Below are 24,799 nucleotides of genomic sequence, written 5' to 3'. Positions count from 1 at the left end.
AGGAGCCCCATCACATAACAGTGCTTTATAGACTGGTTGGCTGTCTCCTGGTGGCACCCAGGCACTTGCACTTCCGTGCGGCCCAGATAACTAACTCCAGGTCTTCTGCAGGAAGTGGGGATATGTGATGTGAGCTCCCCAGTGGGTCTTCCTTGGTCACAGTTTCTAAGGCATTTCTTATAGCTTATGTCTCCGGTTTCCCTGGACTATTGCAGAGGGAAACCAATAATGGTGACAGCCCCTGCTTTATTCTAATGATCAGAGAGTGAAAGCTAGTTTCCTCCTCTCCTTGGGGGTTACTGTAATAACCCTGACATTGTTGTGAATTGCAACATTGGCATTTATACAATCAATGCAGTGGTCAATTCTAGAGATTAAATCAAGCAGAGTTTGATATGTACAGTGGACATTAATATGCCTCCCCCAAAGCATTGTAAGCCACATGGGGCCATCCAGGCATGCAGTGGGTGGACAGGAATGGGAGGCATTGAACCAGAAGGAAAGGCAGAGAAAGGTCCACAGCTGGCCTCCTGGCTTCACTAGCTCAGTGAATCAAAGGGCCAGCAGTGACTAAACATTTGTATTTCCTGGGAAGTGGGGGTTCTCCTCTAATAGAGTGACTGTGTTCTTTCATTTGTCTCCTTTGTAGATAGAGGTTTGGAGTTGGAGGAAGACACTGGCCTGTTGCTCTTACTAATCTCTCTCTAGCCCCTTGTAATGATTATTTGGGGAGATCTTTTCTCTGAATGATTTAAGCAAAACAGGCCCCTCCAGAAATGTCCCTGGAAAGTCCAAGGCAGCATTGGACAGGGGTCAGCAAACTTTTTCTGTAACAAGTCATATAATGAAAAATTTAGGTTTTTCAGGGTATAAGATCTCTGTTGCTACTGATTAGCTCTGCTGTTGTAGCATAAAGGCAGCCATAGGCAATACCTAAATGTATGAGCATGGCTGCATTCCAATACAACTTTATGGGAATTTGAACTTTATGTAATTTTCACAGATTATGACATTGTCTTCTTTTGATTTTTTTTCAACCGTTTTGAAGCACAAAAACAATTTTTAGCTCACTGAACATATAAAAGAATGTAGTGGGCCAGATTTGGCCTGTGGCTCATAGTTTTCCACTCCTGGCTTTAGGTAGCATATTCCACCTGCTGATGCACGGACATCTCACTGATAAGTCTAGAATTCTAAAGTCAAATTTCTCCCACTGAGCCCAGTGCAGGCATCTGACCATTTTATCATCATCTCAGCAAGCAAGCCAGAAAAGGCAGCTCATTTAATCAACAATTTCATGGAAACTAAGACTTCTCTTTCCAAATAGCATAAATATTCCTTTTCCTTTTTATTTTACCTCCTGAAAATTATTATGAAGGTCTGCTCACACGTATTTATGGCATATCTTTCTTAAATCTTTTGTCAAAGAAGGTAGCAATGTGTATGGCTATACATTTGGACAGATTTATTACAAAAATATAATACATATACACATGCTCAAATTATAGCTCTATATGGCACGTATATAACATTGATGAAATAAAAATAATAGCACATAGTAAGCTCTCAGCAAATATTTGCTTGATTCTTTGCACAAATGATTTTTTTCACTCCTTACAACAGCCCTATGCAGTCTTCTCTCTGACTCTTACCCACTTCTCCCTGTTGTAGACTCGAAGTGAAGCTGCCATGACCGTCCTGAGTGGCCATGTCGTGGTCTGCATCTTTGGCGATGTCAGCTCAGCCCTGATCGGCCTCCGGAACCTGGTGATGCCGCTCCGTGCCAGCAACTTTCATTACCATGAGCTCAAGCACATTGTGTTTGTGGGCTCTATTGAGTACCTCAAGCGGGAATGGGAGACGCTTCATAACTTCCCCAAAGTGTCCATATTGCCTGTAAGTCCAAGGTCACATTATTGATGTCTTTTCTTCTTTTCATTCACAAAAGAAAATCCCGGATGGATATAATAGTTGTAGCTTTGATCATGCCTGTGCTTCTTCATCTGGGTATGGGCCTGAGGACTCAGCACTTCCCCTATGCTCTGTCAAGGAAAATCCAAACCCTGGGAGACCTTATTAAAAGGAATTTGCAGCCAAGTTCAGTCCCTCATCAGGGATGAAGTTTAGCTTGTATCAAGTATATTAACCATATCAGCGTCTAAACACTCTCACTCCTGCCTATACAAAACCTAGAGCATTGTTATATTATGATGTTTATAGTAAGGATTTGCTTACAGAACTATTTATAGCATTATACTTATGGCATTTTTAATGCTTGAAGAAACCTTGATCTGTGCCACCTTTTGTTTTTAACTAAATAAATGCAAATAACAGAGTTCTTTATTTCTGCTGTACAGAAGGCCAACTCCTTCTGCAGCTCAGCCCCTAACCCCTGTTCATTTAGAAGTCCAGCAACGTGTTCATGGTTGTGTTTGTGTGTGTGTGTCCGTGTGTGCATGTGTGCATGATATTCTTGACTGCAAAACATTAGGACTTCAGTCTGAAAAAACAGTCTGGGACTCCACAATTTAGTGTGAGGATATGGGATTTAGGAGTCATATAATTAACTACTTCCTAATCATAATGAATGCATAGTCCACAAACTCTCAAAACATTGTAGAGAATTATGCATTTCAACATTTGATGTAATTCTCCACATCACAAATTCATGCAAATCTCACTTATCCTCCAAATATTTTTCTTGTAAGTTCACATCCCTGAAACTGAGAAACAGAGGCCAGGTGCAGTGGCTAATCCCTGTAATCCCTGCATTTTGGGATGCTGAGGCGGGAGGACCACTTAAGCTCAGGAGTTCATGAGCAGCCTGGGCAACATGGTGAGACCTCTTCTCTACAAAAAGTTAAAAAAATTAGCCTGATGTGGTGGCGTGTGCTTGTAGTTCCAGCTACTTGAGAGGCTGAGTTGGGAGGATCACTTGAGCCTGAGAGGTGGAGGCTGCAGTGGGCTGTGAAAGCACCACTGCACTCCAGCCTGGGCAACAGAACAAGACCCTGCCTCAAACAAAAACAAAAACAAAAACTGAGGAACATGGATTTCTCTACATGTTAAGAAGTCTGGGTTTTCCCCCACTTACAAAGCTAAAATGTATTATTTCTGTTATCAGCTTCCAAAACCTCAGAAATGGGGGGGAAAAGAGCCAAGTAATATAATTCATTAAAGAACACATAAGAATCTATCCACAAGCAGTACATGTTACTCATTAGATGCCACCATGTGTCTTTACATAATGCCTGGCACAATAGGGACTCAATAAATATTTAAAGGAGTGAGAAAAAATCAGACAGTTATCTTTTGGATGCTGGGCCAAAAACCCACTGCCTTAGTGAGCACAGGCAATTGAAAATAGTCACCTATAGACAAACAGTCATACACAGAGGAGAGCATAAGCATATATATACTTTGCTCATTCCAGAAATATGGTCGATTTGATTATATGGTTCCATGGTTATCTTTCTGTCATGTGCTCCTCCACATAGTCCCCTGACCTCTGAAAGTGTCTTTGTAAAGGGTTTATTATTTTACCAGGATACATGAGTCTGTGTGTGTATGTGTGTGTAGAGAGATGGGTATATGTGTGATATTTGGTATTCGTGTGTGTGTTTTGTGTGTTTGTGTATGTTTCCTCCTGTGTGACCTTTTTTGTTTGTTTGTTTTTGTTTGTTTGTTTGTTTTGAGTCCACGTTTCACTCTTGCTGCCCAGGCTGGAGTGCAAAGGCATGATCTCGGCTCACTGCAACCTTCACCTCCTGGGTTCAAGCGATTCTCCTGCCTCAGTCTCCTGAGTAGCTGGGTTTACAGGCATGCACCACCAAGCCTGGCTATTTTTTTTTGTATTTTCAGTAGAGACAGGGTTTCACCATGTTGGCCAGGATGGTCGCAAACTCCTGATCTCAGGTGATCCACCCACCTCGGCCTCCCAAAGTGCTGGGATTACAGGCATCAGCCACCGCGCCCGGCTCTGTGTGCCCTTGTACACGTTCACTCATCTGTCTTCATGTATATGAATGAGCTGTCATCTTTGCAGGTCATTTCAAACCCTCCAAAATTTAACATACTCAAGCACAATAGATTTTCACAAAATGGGCCTTCACCTATGTCTTCACAGAGTTTATTGGTTAAACAGTACCCTGCCTATAGGGCCAGCCCAGAGAAACAAGCGATTTCTGTGTATGTCATTTGTATTTCTTGTAGTTTGAAATCACGTGTGTACAACTGCACAGGGATCATCTTATATCACAATTACGGCTGGCTTCCCTACAAGGTGAAAATTAAAAGAATATGGATGCAGGCAATTGAAGCTTATGCACTGGCAAAATGATTCAGGAAGTTGGTTGGACTTGTTTTGTACCAAGAGATCACAGGAGAAGAGGGCATTCTCCTTCTCTCAAAAAGACGCTGCTCCAGAGCTTGGAACTAGTTGTGTCTCAGCAGCAACCACAGTGCTAAATGTCCCTTCCTCCATAGTTGCACAATGTTTTAGGGCCTGAGAATAGAATCATGACTACCAGTGACTCGTAAAAGAGGGTAGATAGGCTCCATCTCTGCAGCCAAGTCTCTTCTTCTCAAAGCCAGTTCTCCAGAAAGGCAGATTAGAGGAGGACATTCACAGATACGTGACAGTTGGCAAACCCTTGGTCTACACAATCAGTGAGTTGAAGGTAACTCAGGTCACCACACAGGCAAAGAGGAAGCTAGATTCAAGCTAGAGGACCAATGAAGCTGGTGGCCAGACAGGAGCCCCAAAATGATACTGTGTGGCCACTGGGGAGCTATGGCATGGGGTGGCCTGATGATTTTGCTGTGGCTTCACCTGAAGACACAGAGCATGTGGAGGCCATGGCCCTGTCCTAACCTAACCCTTCTATTTTCCCTATGCTTGCATTCCCGGACTCTGTTGTTACTTCCTGGATCTGGGATTTTTCAACTGTCTTTTGTTGTTATTTTTTATGTTAAAAAATCTGTTTACTGGCTTATTTATTTTTTAAATGTACCTGTAATATACAAATATGTTCTTGTTATAAAATATTCAAACAATATAAAAGTATATAAAGTGAAAAGCAAACTTTCCCCTCACCCCCACGAATCCTATTTCCCTTCCCAGAGGGAATTACCATTATTAGTGTAATGGCTATTTTTCCTGTGCTTTCCTTCCAAATTTACATACATTTATATATATGTAATTTTATTTTGTGGGGTTTTTTTTTTTTTACATAAATGAAACTATACTTTTTTTTAACTGCTCTAGAACTTTTTTTTTCACTTCCCCCTCTATCTTAGGCTTCTAAACCGATGCCTGCATGGAGAGCCAGCTCTGCCTCTTTACCTCCTGCATACATTTTCACTGTGTGCATGTCCAAAAGTATATTTCTCCATTCCTATGTTGTTGGACAATTAGGTCATTTCCCTGTGTATTTTTTTCTTGCTGAAAATATGTAATAAAATTATATGACCTGAAGCTTAACTCCTTTCCATATCTCTTTTGCATTGCACACATTAATTCCACTCCATCCATAGCCTCCAAATTGAGCCGCACATCCAGGCCCACCTCATCACTCTGTGCTCACTGGCCATTTCTCCTTGGCTGCATTGGAACTGCTGTCTTTTGCCTGAGACAGAAGTGACCCGCTATTAAATAAACAGGCATTTGAAACCCACCCCCTTGTTACATTCTGAAAGCCAGAGGTTGCCACAGGACAGTTACTTAAATCAAGACAATTTCCAGGCAGGAAGAAGATGTAGAACCCTGGCATTATTCCTCTCCCGCGTTTGTTAGTAATAGCTTGATTGAGTATTGAGAACAAGCTTAAAATGCTGCCATCAGCACCAACTACCCTTTAGATTAGCACACAGCTCCTATTCCCTTGAATGTAGTTAGGCCAGCTTAATGTCAAGGCATAAAAAAAGATACTTGTTAAATAATTTCCCAAAGCTCCGACTCAATCTTTAATTTGTTTTTATTTTTTTCCTCTTTCCCTCTCCTCTCACTTTTGCTCCTCTCTCTCTCTCTCTCTCTCTCTCTCTCCCCCCCTCTGTTTTTTTTTTCTTTCCTCTATGCCAAAGGGTACGCCATTAAGTCGGGCTGATTTAAGGGCTGTCAACATCAACCTCTGTGACATGTGCGTTATCCTGTCAGCCAATCAGAATAATATTGATGATACTTCGCTGCAGGACAAGGAATGCATCTTGGCGTCACTCAACATCAAATCTATGCAGTTTGATGACAGCATTGGGGTCTTGCAGGCTAATTCCCAAGGTAAGGACAGCCTGTAATACTTCTTTGCTGTGCCTGCAGGGGACAGGGGCTGGCAAGAGGGATATCCTTCACTCAGTAATTCAAAGAGGCTCACATCAGCCTTCCTGGCAGTGAAACCTGCGGTCACCATGATGGCTTTCAAAGGGGCATCTGCTGCCTCTTCTTTCCATTCCAGAATGCAGGCTTGAGACCTGGTCACCCACACACAGACTAGGTTGCCTTTCCAGAGGATAAACAAGCCTTTAAATAGCCACCCCCTCAGCTTTCCCAAGGAGTGGCTTCATGACCGGTGTCATCAGCTAAATGTCAGAGCACTGAAAAGAAGCTGGCTGCACAATTCTGACCGTTTCCTTCCAGTATATGTTTTTGCCATTGAGCTGGGATGGGAATGAAGCTTTGCTATTGTTAGAGCTGCCTCTAGGACTCTGCTGACCAAGGGATGGTAATCTCTGGAGAGTGGCAACTCTATGGACACTAAAAGTCATTTAGCAAATGGTGACACTTGTCAGAACACACATTTTCCTATAGGAGGCAAAGCAGCCTTAAGTGACACACATCTGCCTTCCTTCTCTGCCCCTAGTCTTTCCTGTCATTTGCTTTGGGACCCTGGGCAGGTAGTTACAAGTAAAGATGTCTAGGGGTCTCAGAAAGGCAACACAGCAAAACCTTCATAACAAATGACTTCTGTAATCAGGATCTGGCAGGATAGGATGCAAAGCATTTTCTATTGAGTGACACCTCCGTGTAGGCTAGCCATGAATTGGAGGATCATTGTTACAGACAAGCTACCAGAGGGTGGCATTGGCTGCCTGATGGGGACCAGAATCCCATCAGTCCAGGATGGAAGGGTGTAGGAGCACAGCCCATGAGAGCTATGGCTACTGGGATATGAAGCATCACCTTATTGATAGCTTGGCAAGTGTCTGACCTCCTCCCCATCATGCCAGGCTTTCTAGAAGCTCAGCTGAATCATGCATCCTGGATCTGTGAGCTACATTATTTTTTGTCAACTTGACATCACCACCACTGCCTTCTAACATTTGCTTAGCATTGCAGAAAAGCCAGGAACAATAGTTCCTGGAATCCTCTTCCCTGCATGGCTCTGGGCTAGAGTCAGCTGGTGGGAGATGGGCACTGGGGTGAGATTTGGAAAGTGGAGGAGAAAGATAGGCTTTGATTCTTTGGAGGCAACTGCAGCCAGACCCTGGCAGACCCAGGTTCAAATCTTCTATCAGATGAGCTTTCTGGGAGCCAGTGTCTTCACTGCTACGGACTGAGAGAGGGGCTGGGGCTTCTCTGAGGATCTTGAGATTCACAGCAGCTTCTGGTCAAGCTTAAGAGAACCTTCCCCTTTGGTGGTGCATGTGAAATGGCTTCTGTCCTTCTGACATCACCCTGTTACAGCCTGAAGCCTAATTTTGACCTCTCCATGCCACCATCCTCCCTGCCACACCCAAATGTAAATCTTGGTATCCACCTGCTCAGCTGTGCCCGCAGGACAGCACAACATGTGAAGGCCTAGGAGAGGCTCTGAGCTTACTCCCAGCTGCATCCTGAAGAGGTAGAGCCCGCCTCCTGTGCGGCCTGCCCGGGTAGCACAGGTGAGAAAGGATGTGAGAAGACAGTAAGCTGACCTTCTGGGAGTTGAAAGAGGCAAGCTGGCATTTGGTTCCTGCCTTTAAGCCCTTGACTTTCAATATGTGTCCTCTCTGCCCTGCCCCAGTATGGGTGTCTGTTGGGGGAGCCTGTTAGAGTTACAGAACCTCATGGGCCATCCCAGACCTGCTGGGTCAGAATCTGCATTCCAACAAGATCCCCAGGCAACTCAAATGTGCCCCTGTAAAGCACAGTAAACCTTCACATGAACAGGATGTGACCAACCCTTGGTAGATGCTCCTCCTCTCCTGGGGAGGAGTGAACCATCAAGGGGAAAGGAAAACAGTGAAAGCAATGATTCTCCCTTTAAGTACAGACAGAAGCCAGCAGGAGGAGGCAGGAAAACACTCCCTTTCCCCAACATGCCTGTTTCCTCCAAACTCGATCATGATTTTCCAGGGCCACAGATTAGAATCTCAGTGTATAATTTAGTTACATACACATCTGATATAGTTGTTCCTTCCAGTTCTCTTAAACCTCATCCCAGCCTCTTAGATCCTATATAAAGGCCAAACTGGTAACAATTCTTCCACTCCCCGGTGCCCAAAAGCCTTCTTTATTCTTTTATAGCACAGGATAAGCAAGAAAAATAGGTTTTGACAGGAGATATGGAGGAAAGAGAAAGGGAGCTTATTTTTCCTCCAAAGAAAAAAAGGGCACTCTTTCTTTTGTATACACACATGCACACAGTTATGGTCTGAATGTTTTTGTACCCTCCACCTACTCCCTGCCAAATACATACATTGAAATCCTAACCCTCAAGGCGATGGTATTAGGTGGTGGGGCCTTTGAGAGGTGTTTAGGTCATGAGGGTGGAGCCCTCATGAATGGGACTGGTGTCCTTATAAAAGAAGCCTGAGGCCAGGCATGGTGGCTCACGCCTTGGGAGGCTAAGGCGGGTGGATCACCTGAGGTCAGGAGTTTGAGACCACTTGGCCAACATGGCGAAACCCAATCTCTACTAAAAATACAAAAAAGTTAGCCAGGCGTGGTGGCGGGTGCCTATAATCCCAGCTACTCGGGAGGCTGAGGCAGGAGAATGGCTTGAACCCGGGAGGTGGAGGTTACAGTGAGCCGAGATGGCACCACTGCATTCCAGCCTGGGTGACAGAGCAAGACTCTGTCTAAAACAAAATAAAATAAACCAACAAACAAATAAATAAAGTAAAAGAAGCCTGAGAGAGACCCCTCGTCCCTTCTGTCATGTGAGGACACTGCGAGAAAGTCCTCACCAGAGACTGAACATGCCAGCGCCTTGACCTTGAACTTTCCGTTCTCCAGAACTGTGGGAAATAAATATCTGTTGTCTATCAGCCACCCAGATTATGGTGTTTGTTACAGCAGCCCAAATGGACTAAGACAGCACAAATGACAGAAGAAGGCAGAGGATGTGTTTCTATGCTCAGCAGTGATTCTCGTAGACCCCTGGTCAGCAGTGGAGAGGAGCATCTGTCTCTCACTAGCCAGCAGTCTGTTCTGCTCCCTAAGAGAGAGTGTCAAAGCTCTAGGCCCACCAAGACTTTATGTCCCATTGTTTTCTTGTCTGTCTGTCTGCTCCTCTCTTGTTTTTGAATACTGTTCTCTGGTGATACTCTAACCTTGTAAAGGCAGTGGTCCAGTGGGAGCCATCAACACAGAGAAATCGCTCCTTCTCCAGAGCTCACCTCTGGCTGCAGACCCAGCACCCCACTCCTTGGGCTCCTCCCAGCCTGTGAGCTGACTCTGTGAGCTGAGTTTCCCTGCTTTTCTATATCTGAGACCCTTTTGACTAACTGGAGTGCCCACTGGCCTGAGATACTTTTGTCATCCTTCCTCTGGGCATTTGGCATGATCAGGCTCCAAGGGAATAGGGATTATGGGGAACAAAAAGGATTTCATGTTACTCTCCATTTTTTTTCTTTTCTTTTCTTTCCCTCCTTCCCTCCCTTGCTCCCTCCCTCCCTCCCTTCCTTCCCTTCCCTTCCCTTCCCTTCCCTCCCTCCCTCCCTTCTTTCTTTTTCTTTCTTTCTTTCTTTCTTTCTTTCTTTCTTTCTTTCTTTTCTTCTTTCTTTCTTTCTTTCTTTCCTTTCTTTCTTCCTTCCTTCCTTCCTTTCTTTCTCTCTTTCTCTCTTTCTTTCTTTCGAGGTAGAGTCTCTCTCTGTTGCCCAGGCTGGAATGCAATGGTGTGATATCAGCTTACTGCAACCTCCACCTCCTGGGTTCAAGTGATTCTCCTGCCTTAGCCTCCCAAGTAGCTGGGATTACAGGTGCGTGCTGCCACACCCGGCTAATTTTTGTATTTTTAGTAGAGACAGAGTTTCACTATGTTGGCCAGGCTGGTCTCAAACTTCTGACCTCAGGTGATCCACTCACCTTGGCCTCCCAAAGTGCTGGGGATTTCATGTTACTCTTATCATTTTGGAAAACAAATCTAACTTCCTCTGAGTGATAACTACACAGATTTCTGGCCACTGACACCTTGCTTTCACTCTTATGTATTCTATGGTCCTTTATGGAACCTCATGCTCTGCATTGTCTGAAGAACTGTCTCCATGTCTCTAGAACCTCACTGGGTAGAAATGTGGACTCAGGACAAATGTCATGCTCTTGGGCCAGAATATGCATGCAACCCTATGGAAAGCTTTCCTAAGATGATATAATTTAGCATGAAAAATGTGCATTCACATTGAGAAAGTAGAGCCTTCATCGGACAGCTGCCACTGCATGTTATTAGGGCTCCTAGACTAACAAAGCCTCTCTTTTCTCTTCTGTTCTCTTTTCACACTCCCTTTTGATGTCACTTTTCTAGCCCACATGGTGTCAGAACTGACCTAGCCTAGGGATTCTGGACCGGACACTTTCTGAAAAGACCCAAGATGTGATGGCTTGTTGTCAAAAACAATTACAGAAAAGGTGGCATATCCCAAGCCAGATGGTATATCCGATGTGACAGTCGGGTCTATGAGATGCAGTTTTAATATACAGCAGGCAAAACTGCAGTGACAATTATATAAAGCAGATGAAGCTGCTTCTTGCTGGTCAGCAAACATCAGCTCAGAACCACTTTACAGCTCTTTACCAGCAACTAAGTGCCTTTATTTACAGAGTGCCTGTCACTTCCCTTTGGCTGGAGAGCTGGTGTATTATTTAGCACGCATTTATCTGGGGAAAACATTTCAATTTAAATCAGCTGGTACAACAGTGGCTCTTGCCAGACTGTTTCCCTGTGGTTCAAAAAGATGAGGACTGAGTCTGATCTTGGAAGAAAGGGTGAGCAGAGGGAGGCAGGGTCCGCTCTCTGAGCTGCTTCAGTTCATACCTGAAAAGAGGGAGCATGCCGTGGCATTTCCCATTCTGCTTTCATATTGTTTTGAAATGATGATCTTGTAGTTGCTTCCTGCTTACCCTTCCATGAAAGGTAACTCCTAAGGAAAAGAAAAAGGAATAAATGGCTGTTCTCCATGCATCAGGCACTCTAAAGGCCCAGAACACAAAGGTGACCAAAGGTTGCTTGGATTCAGCCACTCACTATGCTTGCAGGACTCAGGTGAGTGGAGGAGGTATCCCCATAAACAATGACAGTCCAAGGAAACAAGGACGAGGCTAGAAATAGAGGAACACAAAGGGATCCTTGGTTTATGTATTTTGAGGAATTGAGAAGGCTTTCAAGAAGAGGTGGCATCGGCCAGGCACGGTGGCTTACGCCTGTAATCCCAGCACTCTGGGAGGCCAAGGCAGGTGGATCACAAGGTCAGGAGATCGAGACCATCCTGGCTAACATGGTGAAACCCCCTCTCTACTAAAAATACAAAAAATTAGCCAGGCCTGGTGGCACGCCCCTGTAGTCCCAGCTACTTGGGAGGCTAAGGCAGGAGAATCATTTGAACCCGGGAGGCGGAGCTTGCAGTGAGCCGAAATCATGCCACTGCACTCCAGCCTGGGCGACAGAGCAAGACTCCATCTCAAAAAAAAAAAAAAAAAAAGAAGAGGTGGCATCTGTGGATGACTTGAATGCATGTGGCTATGGAGCACTTGAAATTTAGGAATTAAATTTTTCCTTTTAATTTAATTTTAACAAATATAAAACTTTAAAGTGATCCATAGCCAGTGGCTACCATATTGGATGGTGCAGTCCTAGAGTGTAGACTTGTCTTGCTAAGGGTTTGGATTTGGGGGAGTCATCAAAGATTTATAGGAAAAGGGTAATTAATTCCATGCTTGAAAAAGATAACAGGTGGAGGCAAAGTGAGCTGGCTTGAGACGGAGCGAATGGAAGTGACGGCAAAGATCCCTGGGAATGTGTTAGAGGGACAGGGACAAGTACAATTTGGCCCCAATACAGGGTACATATAAGGCAGCAGGGAGAGATGAAGTTGAAATGTGGGTTGGGCATTGAGGAATTTCTTTTCTTTCTTGAGTTAGGAAGCTGTAAATAATTTTTTATGTGTTTATGAGTTAGGAAGCTGTAAATAATTCACTAGGCACTGGGGAGCTACAGAAGGTTTCAAAGCAAGAGAGTGATGGGATTGGACCTGAGCTTTAGGGAGATGGATCTGGCAGCCCTGTGAAGCATTGTTTGGAGTGGGAAGGAAGAAGATGCAAGGACTCTGGTTAGGAACTGTGGCTATCCAGATGGAAGCCTGAAACCTTGGACTGGAAAAAGAATGGGAGGTTCTAGAAGGAGTCACTGTACATGCAAAACAGTCTGCATGGATGTGTGTTTCCTTCTGGGGGTCAGAGGATGGCAGAGTGGAGGGACAGGCTGCAGGAGAAAGCAGTGTTGGGAGGATTGGGTTTTAGTCATGGTTTATTTCCACGGGGACTTAGTGGAAAATCCAGATGGGCATGAAAAGCTGAAGGGTGGAAATGAAGTCCTTAATCCAGGAAAAGTTTGCTTCTAGCAATCTGGCCCATTGCTCATGCTCTAGGAGCAAAGGAGAGCCTCAGAGAGAGGGAGAGAGGCAAGAGAATTGCAGGACAGAAGTATAAGGACCATCTCAGAAAGAGAGGGTAGAGGAAAACTTTGGTAGAAGCCGGAGAACCAAAAGCTGAGCCTGTCCCGAATGTCCCAGGGGAGGGAGGAGCCAAGATCTCAAACCCAAGACATATGTCCACTGCCTTTTTTCCATATTTTGTGCTTTATAGACACACAGACACACACACACACACACAAACACACACACACACACACACGCACACACACACAGCTTTCCTCCCGCCCTCTTTGACCTGAAGCTATAGTTACACTAAATGAACATCCACATATAAGCAGACACCCTCCTTTCTCCACATTTCAACAAAGGTTAAGAGCCTCAAGTAGGGAATGACATTTTTCTTTGGTAGTATGGCAGCAGTCCTTGGAGAGATAGCATTAATTGGGGGCATAGGGTACACCTTCCCTATCCTAAAGTCTGAGATGTCTTTTACTGTTCCAAAGAAGAAAATGTGATTTCTCTTTTATCTTTGTGTGAGACAGTGTGGATTAGGATCTCTAAATTACTGGATGACAAAAAGCAGAACGAAAAGGGCCTTCCTAAAGTGGAACTCTGGGATCAAATCCACAGGATAGAATGCATTGAGGACCTCTGCATGTTAATTTTCAAATGATCAGTAAAGACAGGCTAGATAAACCTTGGTGATAAAAGCATCATTTCTTTTGAGCAGTGATTGTTTCATCTTTGTTGGGATAGGAGGGAATGTGTCAAGAGCTGTGAAGATTTGAAGCAGAAATTTGACAAACAAACAGAAAAATGTTGTAAAGAGGACGGCCAGAATGGGGCAGTGCCTGGACAACATGTCACTTGCCAAGTGGTTAAGAGAACAAAGCCAGCAGGCTTAAAGGGCCATTTAATCTTCTGCTCCATTGGACAAAAACCAGGGCCAATGGTTAATAATTAAGGAGAACAGGATTTTAGCCCAACATAAGGAAGATATTTCCAGAACAGCATGGACCGCCTGCAAATGCAGCGAGCCTCCTATCCCTGACTGTCTCTTTGCTAAAGGAGAGTTACTGACACGCTCTTTGTGATGGGAGGGAGATTGGTAGAGAGATGAGTTCTGTGGTCCTTTATAACTAAGGATATCCAGCATGTTCTTGATTTTTATTACATAGGGATCTGTGTTTTATATGATTTGCATTGTAACTCCAGAGGGAGAGCTATGGTGTTTGTCAGGATTGGGGTCATGAGTCTTTTAGGGGAAGCATTCGTGTCCTTCCTGAACGGCACTGTCTTTGTGTTTAAAGATGGGGAGCGGATGGCATTGGGGTGAGCAGCTGCAGATCTGGCTTTTCCATTAATTGGACAGACCACCCCATCTTCAACTTCCACACCACCCTTCCACACCTGCCTTTTTCCCAGGGCTCTGCCTTCTCCCACTTCTACAAGCCTGGCTTTCCTGACCCCCAGGCTGCTCACTGTTTCTTGCAGACGCACCTACACATGTATCCTCACACACATTTCCCCTCCTTGAGGTCAGAGAAGCATTTTTTCAGCTGCTCCCATATAACATTTCATTACCACAATATTCTCTCTCAATTCTGAAATGGTGATACGGGAGAAGCCATTTCTCTTTATACCCACTAAACGAACAAAGCTCAGCGCTAAAATATTTTTCTTCCATTGTAACTGAAACTGCTGTTGGCTTCCGTCCCAAAAACCAGAAAGACAATTATACTTAACTGTTTAGAGATTTATAAATACCACACTGGAGTAGCCTCTAGGTAGTAACTTTAGATACCTACCCCAATAATTTTCTTTTATTGGTTTGTGATTTAGATCTTATTTTGAGTCCTCTATAATAAGAGTAGTACATTTCATTAAAAGAGCTTACTAAACAATAAAGAAAATCTGGCTTAGGGCTCTGAGCAGATCTCAAGTACAGAAAGGGGCCTGCCCTGTTACATTTCTTCCGTGGACATCCCAAGATGAATCTCATCACAAGAATCTCAGGTGCAGATGTATTTCAGCAAAGCAGCAATTGCAGCTGTTTTCTAAATGACTTCAACTTAGGAGAATTTTTCCTATATAGCATATTTCATCACATGAGAGATCCTCTTTAACCCTGCCATTTACTATTCTAGTAATGTATTCCTAGCAAGAGAAACAAGGAAAAACAACAGCAGCAGCTATAATAAGAGACTGAGAAACTTGGACTACTTTTTGAACTCATGGAGGGTTTTATGCCTTCCATGCATGAAAGACTTTCTTGGAGAGTGGATGTGCAGAAGAAAAAGTAAAAACAGACAGAATCATCTTTTCCTTCTAAATGGATGCAGAGCAGATTCACGTCCCCACTCAGGCTGTGCCCGGCTTGTGACAACTGTCGTGAAGGGAAATCTTAGCTTCAGAGACAGAAAGCAGATTTGGGGTGGTCTTGGGGTTGGACTGAACTTAACGGTTTTAGCATCTGGCTCTCACGTGCCAGTTTACTCCTCAAAATTTGTGTGCCCGGTTAATGCCTCTTTTAAAAAAATGTAATTTTTTTTTTCAGGTGAGCCGTACACCAGGCACATTCCTATGTAATATCTTATTTAATCTCCCTGACAATGTGCTGAGGGAGAGTTACCACCTTCATTTTACAGATGAGAAAACAGAGATTCAAGGGAATTAGGCACCTTTCCCATAGCCTTATAGCTAGTCAAGGGCACATGGAGTTGATCTCCAAACATCTGATTTCAAAGTCTATGCTTTTCTCAGCACATCAGCCTGTCTCTTAAAAGGCAAGTGTTATCCTGATGAGAATGGGCCTGAAGCTATACACGTACTTTCAAGGGTCACGGGGGCACCCCGAGGACAAACATTCAAGGGGATGAAAGTGCTCAAGGTGTGCCAGCCTCACTTCCAAACTGGTCCTTGCACCTAAGGGGCTGAAGTTTGTTTTCAACGGTTCTTGTCTCTGTGAATCCCCATTTTTTGAGCCCCTTGACCCTAGCTGTTCCAACAATGAGAGATACTAGGATTCTGTTGGCTTCAGTCTTTCTTGCTACTACCACTGGACAAATGAGTAAATCTGGGGGCAATGTGAAGCACTGTGCTTAGCCTGTCTCTGTGAACAGTATGACTGTTGGAGTCTTTCTTTTCTGTTTTTCTTGTGAATATAGATTGGACTTTGGAGCTGTAAGGAAGAGAGTGGAATATTTGAGACCCAGCTGTTACTTTCTTTGTGAAGACACTTAAATAACATTTTCAGGTTTTATTTACTCCTTCCATGCTCAAGCGGAAGTTTCCGTGACAGCAGATGAGAATGAAGAGACCACTGTAGCGCCCAAAGCCTAGGCTCAGAAAATGGTCCAGAGAAATTGTCTTATAGTGGGGAAACCACAGCTGTAGAATCAGAGAAAAGTAAAGGAAGTCTTGTAATCCCATGGACCCTCTAAGACACCTCATGAAATTCTGGATAAGGATAGGTCAACTACCCTATCCTGAGTGTCAGTTTGGTTTGCATCCTATGCATGAGGTTAGTGCCCCTGTTCTCTCCATAGTCTATGCTGTCATAGAAGTAATGGGGTCTACAGGCAAAAGGGACAGAAACATAAAATAAGTTGTATGGAACGACTTTGACACACATACTTAACGATACAGGGCTTGGAACATTCCAGTGTATTCCTTGTGCAGAGTGTGAGCCATTTCATTTGATACACCTGCTGTGAAGATAGAACACATGCCTCAAGCTGGCAGATAAATCTAGCCAGGTATTCAGTGCATTTTTATCTTCACCTATTCTCTATAGGCAATAGCTCATGTGCAGTCTTAAAAACTTTACTTCTTTTCTTAAAAGCAACAAGAGCGAAATTCCATCTCAAGAAAAAAATAAAGAAATAAATGGCCCTGAGGCCAGATGCAGTGGCTCATGCCTATAATCCCAGCACATTGGGAGGCCGAAGCAGGTGGATCACCTGAGGTTGGGAGTTTGAGACCAGCCTGGCTAACATGGTGAAACCCCATCTCTATTAAAGTACAAAAATAAGCCTGGTGTGGTGGCTCACATCTGTAGACCCAGCTACTCCAGAAGCTGAGGCAGGAGAATCACATGAACCCAGGAGGTGGAGGTTGCAGTGAGCCGAGATTGCGCCATTGCCCTCCAGCCTGGGTAACAGAGTGAGACCCCATCTCAAAAACAAAACCAAAAACAAACAAGCAAAAAAAAGAAAGAAAGAAAGAAAGAAAAAAAAAAGTGGCACTGCAAAGGAGCCAACTGATTTATAAATGACTTTAGTTCTGGATTTATTGAACATTTAAGGATATGGCTAGTCCTTAAATGCTTCAATTATACTTCATAGAATGGCCTGGAGGAAAATTATTTTCTGAATTCTAGAAAAGCAGGATAGTCCTTGAGCATCTTGTTACAGATCTCCAGGAGGGATGTTCTACCAGATGCTTTCAGTGTCCCATGCATGCTGCCACACAATGTGTTATGAGAAGGCAGAGGTGGCTTTGGGCTGTGGTAGTCAGGAAAGACTCCAGAGTAAAGGGACCAGAATTTGAAAATAAGTGTGATTAATATAAATAAAGGTGCCGACAGGCATGTGGAAAGGGCTGAAGCTGAGTAATAGAAGGCACAGAAACAGGAAAGGCCGAGTGTTTTTCACAGAGGGTCACCTGGCTATTTGTGTACTAATGGTATAACCAAGGTACTTAAAGGGCTCACTATGTCAAAGGAAATGCTTGTAGGTGGGTGCACTGTTAACCTGAGTAGATCCTCCAAAGAAGAGCCTGTTCTTTTGTTTTGCTGACCTCTTCATGCTCGCCAACTGCCAGAAATCTTTCTAAATGCTTAGCACAGTACCTCACACCTAGTAGACACTCAGTAGAGGTTTGTGGAGGGGATGAGTACATGAATAAATGATTTAATCCTGCTATCTGTTGTTTGCAGCCTGTTCTCTCTTAACGTGCCCTCAAATGAGATAAAGCAGCCAAATACCTGTATTAAAAACCTACACTTTCCCTCCAGGATTTAGTCTCCCTTTATTTGACAACTGGTCACTGGACAAGGGTTACAGAGATCGAAGATGTTGCACTTGTGTGGAGGAGCCTTTATCAGATGGCCAGGTTGTCTCTAATATAAACTGTACTATTCCCTTAACCTTTACCAATAGCTCCTGGCCCTCAACCTTTGACTGGCCTCGCTGAATGTACTATTACACAGTACCAACCCAGGGCCCAAGGCTGTAGCACTGAGACCTCCAAAGTTCAACAAAGGGCAGAAAATATCTCTGCTTTCTGCTCCAGGGAGCTGTGAATGCTTCCTGAGAGCTTCCCTGGCCATGTAGAAATGAACATTCCTCTCAGCGGTAGACTGGAGCAGGAGGAACTTGGAAGATGGGTTTTGTTGCTCTGGTTCATGATAGTGAATCACAAACATGGCTGTCAGAGTAATGATGCAGTCATGGAGGGTTAAGGAACAGCTTTTAAATCCTGGTTCTGTCCATCATGAGCAATTTGACATAATAAAGATTCCAGATTTCATTTCCTCATCTATATATCTATATATTAAATGACCCCACCCCAAAACACCGAGGGATCAGTGTATGAATACAAAGACATAATGGCTGCAGAAAGGTTATTAAACATCAAAGGCTGTAGAAATAGCACTTTGCAGTCAAGTTCAGTCATGGCACACATGGGTCTGGAATGACAGCTTGGGTTTGAAGCCCAGATCTGCCACTTACTAGGCCTGGGAAAATTACTTAACCTCTTTTTATCTCAATTTTCTCACTAAGAATACTAAATGCACCTGGCTTATCAAATGACTATGAGAATTCAATGAGATACAGGTACAGGACTTTCTATTGTCCATACAGTACCTTTAAGTAAGCCAGAAAAAGTCACTCTTTTCTCAAGACACCTTATTTTCATCTGCTGAAAAAAATGGTGATAATCTACTAATATGTTTGAACAATACACTTTTCTGTCATCTGCTAGGAAAAAATATTGTCATAAATATGCAAATATACAATGCCTATTGATATGAGTGGTACCCACTTAGATTAGCTACTGTGTAGTGCCCAACCTTCACAACCATACATGGCAACCCTGAGTGAATGGCTGTTAAAGCACTTCCTACCTAGGATGGGAGAAATCAAGCAATGTTAGCTATTTTTGTTATTATTATTACAATTTTACTATTTTATTTCATCCCCTCCTACTCCCAGATTAACAAATCATAAGTTAGGATTATCCACTTGTACCTAGCAGCCAGAATTACTGTTGATCTGTTTGTCTGTAAATATGCATAGAAAATAGATGATGATAGAAACCAACACACCTTTGGAAGGTGAGCAGACCAGGTAAGGTAGACTAACAAAAGCCTACAGAGGAGTTGAGGAAGAACTAGGGCAGATGAACAGTGAGCATGGGGCACTTCCCCTCCATAGACAGGGTAGCATGGCGCCATGCAACGCAGCTGCTCTCTGAAGCAGAGATTGGGACAGCTCGCTGACAGAAAACCTCATACACTTCCAACCTCTGGGGTTTGGTTGTGGTAGGAGCCCTGATGTTGGTGAAGTGACACCCTTCCAGAGCAGGACCCATGCTACTCCACCTAGTCAACAGATGGCACTTGGCCTCCCTCCTTTGCCTCTTTTTTTTTTTTTTTCCTTAAAATAGTAATTTTGGGTCTCAGCCAGAAAACCTATAGCATATTAGTTCTCAACTGGGAAAGGGGTCTTGTACCCCTTTAAATAGCTAATAATGAATCTTCTCTGTGACCCTCCTCCTACCTCCTCATAGACACATAAATATTTATATACAAATTTAAGAGTTTTGTCTACCCTAATGATTTTCTTCCCCTCCAGGTTTATTGAAATACAACTGACAAGTAAAAGTTGTATATATTCAAGGTTTACAACATGATGATTTGATATACATATACATTGTGAAATGATTACCAAAATCAAGTTAATAAACACATCCATCATCTCCCATAGTTACTATTGTGTGTGTGTGTGCCCAGGTGTGTGTCATGAGGACACTTAAAATCTATTCTTTTTGCAAACTTCAAGTGTACTACACAGCACTATCAACTATAGTCACCATACTTTACATTACAGCCCCAGAATTTATTCATCCGATAATGGCAAGTTTGTATCCTTTGACCAACATCTCCCCATTCCCCCTGACCCTCACCACAGTCCCTGGCCACCACTGTTCTACTTTCTGCTTCTATGAGTTCAACTTTTTAGATTCCATGTATAAGTGAGATCATATCATACAGTATTTGTCCTTCTATAACTGGCTTATTTCACTTAGCATGATGTTCTCCAGTTCATCTATGTTGTTGAATGACATAATTTCTTTCTTTTTTATGGCTGAATAATATTCCATTATATATATGTGCAGGTACATACACAACACAGACCATATTTTCTTTATCTACTCATCTGTCAATGGACACCAGTGGTTTCTATATCTTGGCTATTGTGAATAGTGCTCCAATAAACATGGAGGTGCAGATGTCTCTTTGAGATACTGATTTCATTTCTGTTGGATATATACCCAGAAGTGGGATTGCTAAATCATATGGTGGTTCTATTTTTAATTTTTTATAGAAACTTCATACTGTCTTCTATAGGGCTGTACCAATTTACATTCCCACCAGCAGTGTACAAGGGTTCACTTTTCTCTCCACCCTCACCAACACTTGTTATCACTTGTCTTTTCAATAATAGCAATCTTAACAGGTATGAGGTGATATCTTATTGTGATTTGCATTTTTCTGATGATTAGTGATATTGAGCACCTTTTCATATCTACTTGTTGGCCATTTGTATATCTTCTTTATAAAGATGTCTATTAGGTTCCTTTGCCCATTTCTTAATCAGGTTATTTATTTTCTAGCTATTGAGTATATGAGTTCTTTATATAGATGGGATATTAACCCTTTATTGGCTAGGTGGTTTTAAAATATTTTCTCCCGTTCAGTAGATTGGCTTCTCACTTTGTTGATTGTTTTCCTTGCTGTGCAGATTTTTAGTTTGATGTAGTCCCACTTTTTAATTTTTGCTTTTGTTGCCTGTGCTTTTGGTGTCATATCCAAGAAATCATTGCCCAGACCAATGTCAAAGAGCTTTTCCCCTATTTTTTCTCCTAGGAGTTTTACGGTTTCAGATTTTACATTCAAGTCTTTAATCCACTTGATTTTTGTATATGCTGTAAGAGAAGTGTTCAGATTTATTCTTTTGCATGTAAATATTATTTTCTGAACATTATTCATTGAATAGACTGTCCTTTACCTATTGTGTGTTCTTGACATCCTTGTCAAAGATTAGTTGCCCATAAATGGGTGGATTTATTTCTGAACTAGCCCACTGTTTTTCAACCTTAGCTGCACATTGCGCTCACCTGGGGAACTTTTAACATTCTTGAAATGCTCAGGCCATACTCCAGAGCAATTAAATTAGACACTGATGCAGACATGCATTGGTGATTCCAACGTGCAGCCCAAGTTGAGAAACACCGGCCTAGCCCCTTACTTACTCAAGGAAACCATCTCTGATCCTTGTATCAGGCAGCTGATTTACTAGAGCTTACATTTCCATAGAAATTTATCTTGGAAATTTATTTATAGAATAAATCATTCTCCTAGGCATGATTGCTAGGAGATTTGGAAAGCATATAACGGACATTGTGAAAATGCAAGATACATGAGAAATTCACAAACTTCCACATGGTTCCCAGCAGGGAGCTAATGGGAACTGGGAAAATAAACCAGGGGGTGTCCATTTGAGAGGTCAAGGCAGGTGGGCACAAACAATTCTTTGAATACCTAATCAGCATAGGAAATGGAAGAATTTTGAAAATCAATCAGGCCATGGGCCTAAAGGCTAGCAAGGAAGGTAAATAATAATAACATCAGGGTTGAGGTTTCACACTTAATCTATAAAACTACTTTTAATAGGCCCCTAGGTGATTATAAATTTGTGGTGGCTTTCTCTTTATTGGGATTATATGGGTCTATTCCATATTTCCAAAGGAAGCCCTTCCTATTATGCAGGTGTGTCTCCTTATTTATTTATTTATTTGCATTTAAGATATTGAAACTTTTTAAAAAAAAAAAACTCATTTCTGTGAGCATTAAGTATATACCATGCAAGGAAGCAATTGTCTCTATCTTATGAAATATTAAATCAAAATGCTTCCTGTTCCCACATGTCCCAGAGATAAATACAGCAGTACTTTGAAGCCCCTCTTGGAGCTGTTTTGCCTGCAAATTTATTGTTTTGTCTCCATTTTCAGAAAGCCCTGTTTTCTATGAAGTATAGCACTCTAGGTAGTTTTTAAGGCACAAACTCCTCTGGAGTTGCCTGTGTAGGCAACAACTCTTATGTAGATGGCACACGAGGGATGGCGCGTTGATCGGCTCCTTTAAGATGACAAATGGGCAGAGAGTGTTATTGTCTTTGATTGCATGCCTTACATCATCTGTATGTAGGAATAAGAGGGCCATACTTTATCTTTAGCCATTTTATAAATATTTAAGTCCTTATAGTTGCCTAAAGATATTAAAGCATATTTTACAGTAGTCGGAATATAAATATTATATATAGCACAAGATACCAAAGTAGTTTAATGAATTCATAATTTTCTGCTCACGTTTATTGGAATGTGTTTTATGTTCCAAAAGTTCCATTTAAAGAATAAGATACCATTCTACTCCCTGACAACACACCAAGGATTGGCCAGTGTTGGGGGCGGGGTCTGAGTTCCAATGTGGGGAAGATTCTATTAGGAAGCATGGAGGCAGGAAGTCTCTTCCCTGGAATATATTTCTTCTCTCTTTAGGTCTAAATATGTGTGTGTGTGTGTGTGTGTGCGCGCGCGCGCGTGTTCGTGTGTGTGTGTGTGTGTGTATTTTTCTGAATAAATAATTCTGGTGCTTATTTAAGTCCCGTAGCATTTCAAAAAGAAAATTTTATATCTCCTTTCTTCTGTTTCAAGGAGATTAATTCAAATAACATAAGTAAGAGCAATAAAGATGAAGTTTGCAATTTTCCCATCCTCCCATCTCCAGCTCCCTTTTGTAAACAGGGATGCAGATTCTATTTGCCAGTATACAATGGTGATCCAGGGTCTTAATGTGGATAGTGACTTCCCAATGCATTTTGAATATTTCTCCTGAAATTAAAGAGTTCCAAGTTGCGTTTTCCTTTTCCTAAATGCAAAAAGATGACAGGGAGAATATTACTGCACCTCTTTTCAATTTTCCAGTGAAATATAAAGGCTTTCTTCTTTAATATTTCACAAAGTTCCTCCAGTTCCCAGTGGGAGTCTATGCTGGGTAATGTTTGCTAATTACCAACAACAAAACTAGACATACAACGTTGGTAAATTACCTGACCCTTTCCTTTTTAATGAGACAACAAGGATTTCGCGAAGTGGTGTTGTTTCACTGGTTAATGGTGTCAGCAATGTTGTAATTGTGGGTTGAGACACATTAGCTGAACAACCACATGTAGAAAGGGCTTTCTCTCGACAAGCTGTTTGGAGACTAGAACCATATTATCATTAAGCCTATGTCATTTGCATGCTGCTAATCACTTACTTTATTATCCTGCATATCCATTGTCTTTCTTTAATTGCTCTTTAAATTAAAATTAAAAATAGTTTTAAAGCCCACAATGCCTGAGATAGCATCTTGATTATGAAGATAACTTCAAGAAAATGGAACAACTGGTTATATATTGCCTGGATTATGAGAGTCCCATCGTTATGTACTGTGCCTGCAGGCCTCAGGGGCCTAATTGCGGTGGTTTCTCTTCCTTTAGCCGATAGTGTTTGTTTAATAAATGGTTATTTATGGCCTTCTCAGCCATTAGAGCAACTTTGGAGAAAGTACATCCTTCTCCTTGGTTTGAGAAGTGAAGTTTCATCCTCTGGGCAAAGGTATAAAACTGAATCAAAAAAATCTGGATGTACACTAGAGCTTGTGAAGGAGTCTGTAAGGAGATCCTCTGGATCCCCTTTGTTGGAGATCACGTTTAAAATTTGGGGTCATGAAAGAGACATAAATCTCAAAGCTGAGAGGGCCTTAGAGTCATTTCTATTTTACAGATGAAGACACCAAGGGCCACAGCCATTGCCACGACTGTGATCGCATAGCAGCAAATGAATGATTTGACTGTTAGCAAATGGAAAGGATGCAGGGCTCCTGGAGGGAGGATCATGCCTTAGGGGCTACTCCTGAGAGAGGATATGATGTTGTGCCTGGAGTTGTGATGTGCAAGCTACACGGTTGTTGTGGTTTAATGTATTTGGTGTGCATCTCTTGTATGAAATGTTGATATGTTTGTTGATACAGACAATGTGATAGGATTCTGGAAGAGAGGGCTCCTGTGTTCCACTTCCTTAAAAGAACAACCCCATGAATGACTCCACAGACATTCCTGAATATTGAGTAGCTGAACACAGAATTATCATGGTTTCAATATTATGTATGATGCACGGTAATCTAAAGGGATTTGGGACATTGCTACTACCTCATTTTATGGATGGGAGAACTGAGTTTGGATAAGACATTGAATCCTTCTACATTCTCACAGAGAGGTAGGAGTTGACCTGGGACTAAAACCCATGTGTTTTGTTTTCTCTGTCAGCTTACAACCCTGTTGTTGATAAATAATAGTAAGTTAGTACTGATGAAATACATGTTCTGTGCCAGGTGCTGTTGTAAGCAGTTTCCCTGTATTATTATTATTAACTCATTCAATCTTCATGATATCTTCCTCTTCCAATTTGCAGATGAGGAAACTGAGACACAAAATTTAAATAAATTGCCCCAGATCACAAATTAGAAACAGAAAGAGGCAGGACCCAAACTCATTCAGTCTAGCCACAGTGTTCAAGTTCTAGACCACAAATGGTATGGCTTATTTCAGGTAGTGGTCAAAAGTTA

General features: G+C 42.5%; 1 protein-coding gene across 36 annotated transcripts in view; it reads left to right on the top strand.

Annotated features, from left to right (window-relative positions):
* KCNMA1 (potassium calcium-activated channel subfamily M alpha 1) overlaps window positions 1–24,799 on the top strand; it is a 764,605-nt gene that overhangs the window by 686,438 nt on the left and 53,368 nt on the right. For all 36 annotated transcript variants that reach the window (XM_054659718.2, XM_016918668.3, XM_024346463.3 and 33 more), the window contains 2 exons: window positions 1,672–1,896; window positions 6,082–6,274. In XM_054659718.2, the coding sequence (XP_054515693.1) occupies window positions 1,672–1,896; window positions 6,082–6,274 (418 nt within the window). The remainder of the gene's footprint in view (window positions 1–1,671; window positions 1,897–6,081; window positions 6,275–24,799) is intronic.

Source organism: Pan troglodytes, chromosome 8 (assembly GCF_028858775.2).
Source record: "Pan troglodytes isolate AG18354 chromosome 8, NHGRI_mPanTro3-v2.0_pri, whole genome shotgun sequence".
NCBI lineage: Eukaryota > Metazoa > Chordata > Mammalia > Primates > Hominidae > Pan > Pan troglodytes.
Note: the sequence above shows the minus strand (reverse complement) of the source record. Positions and strands in the feature narration are given on the sequence as shown.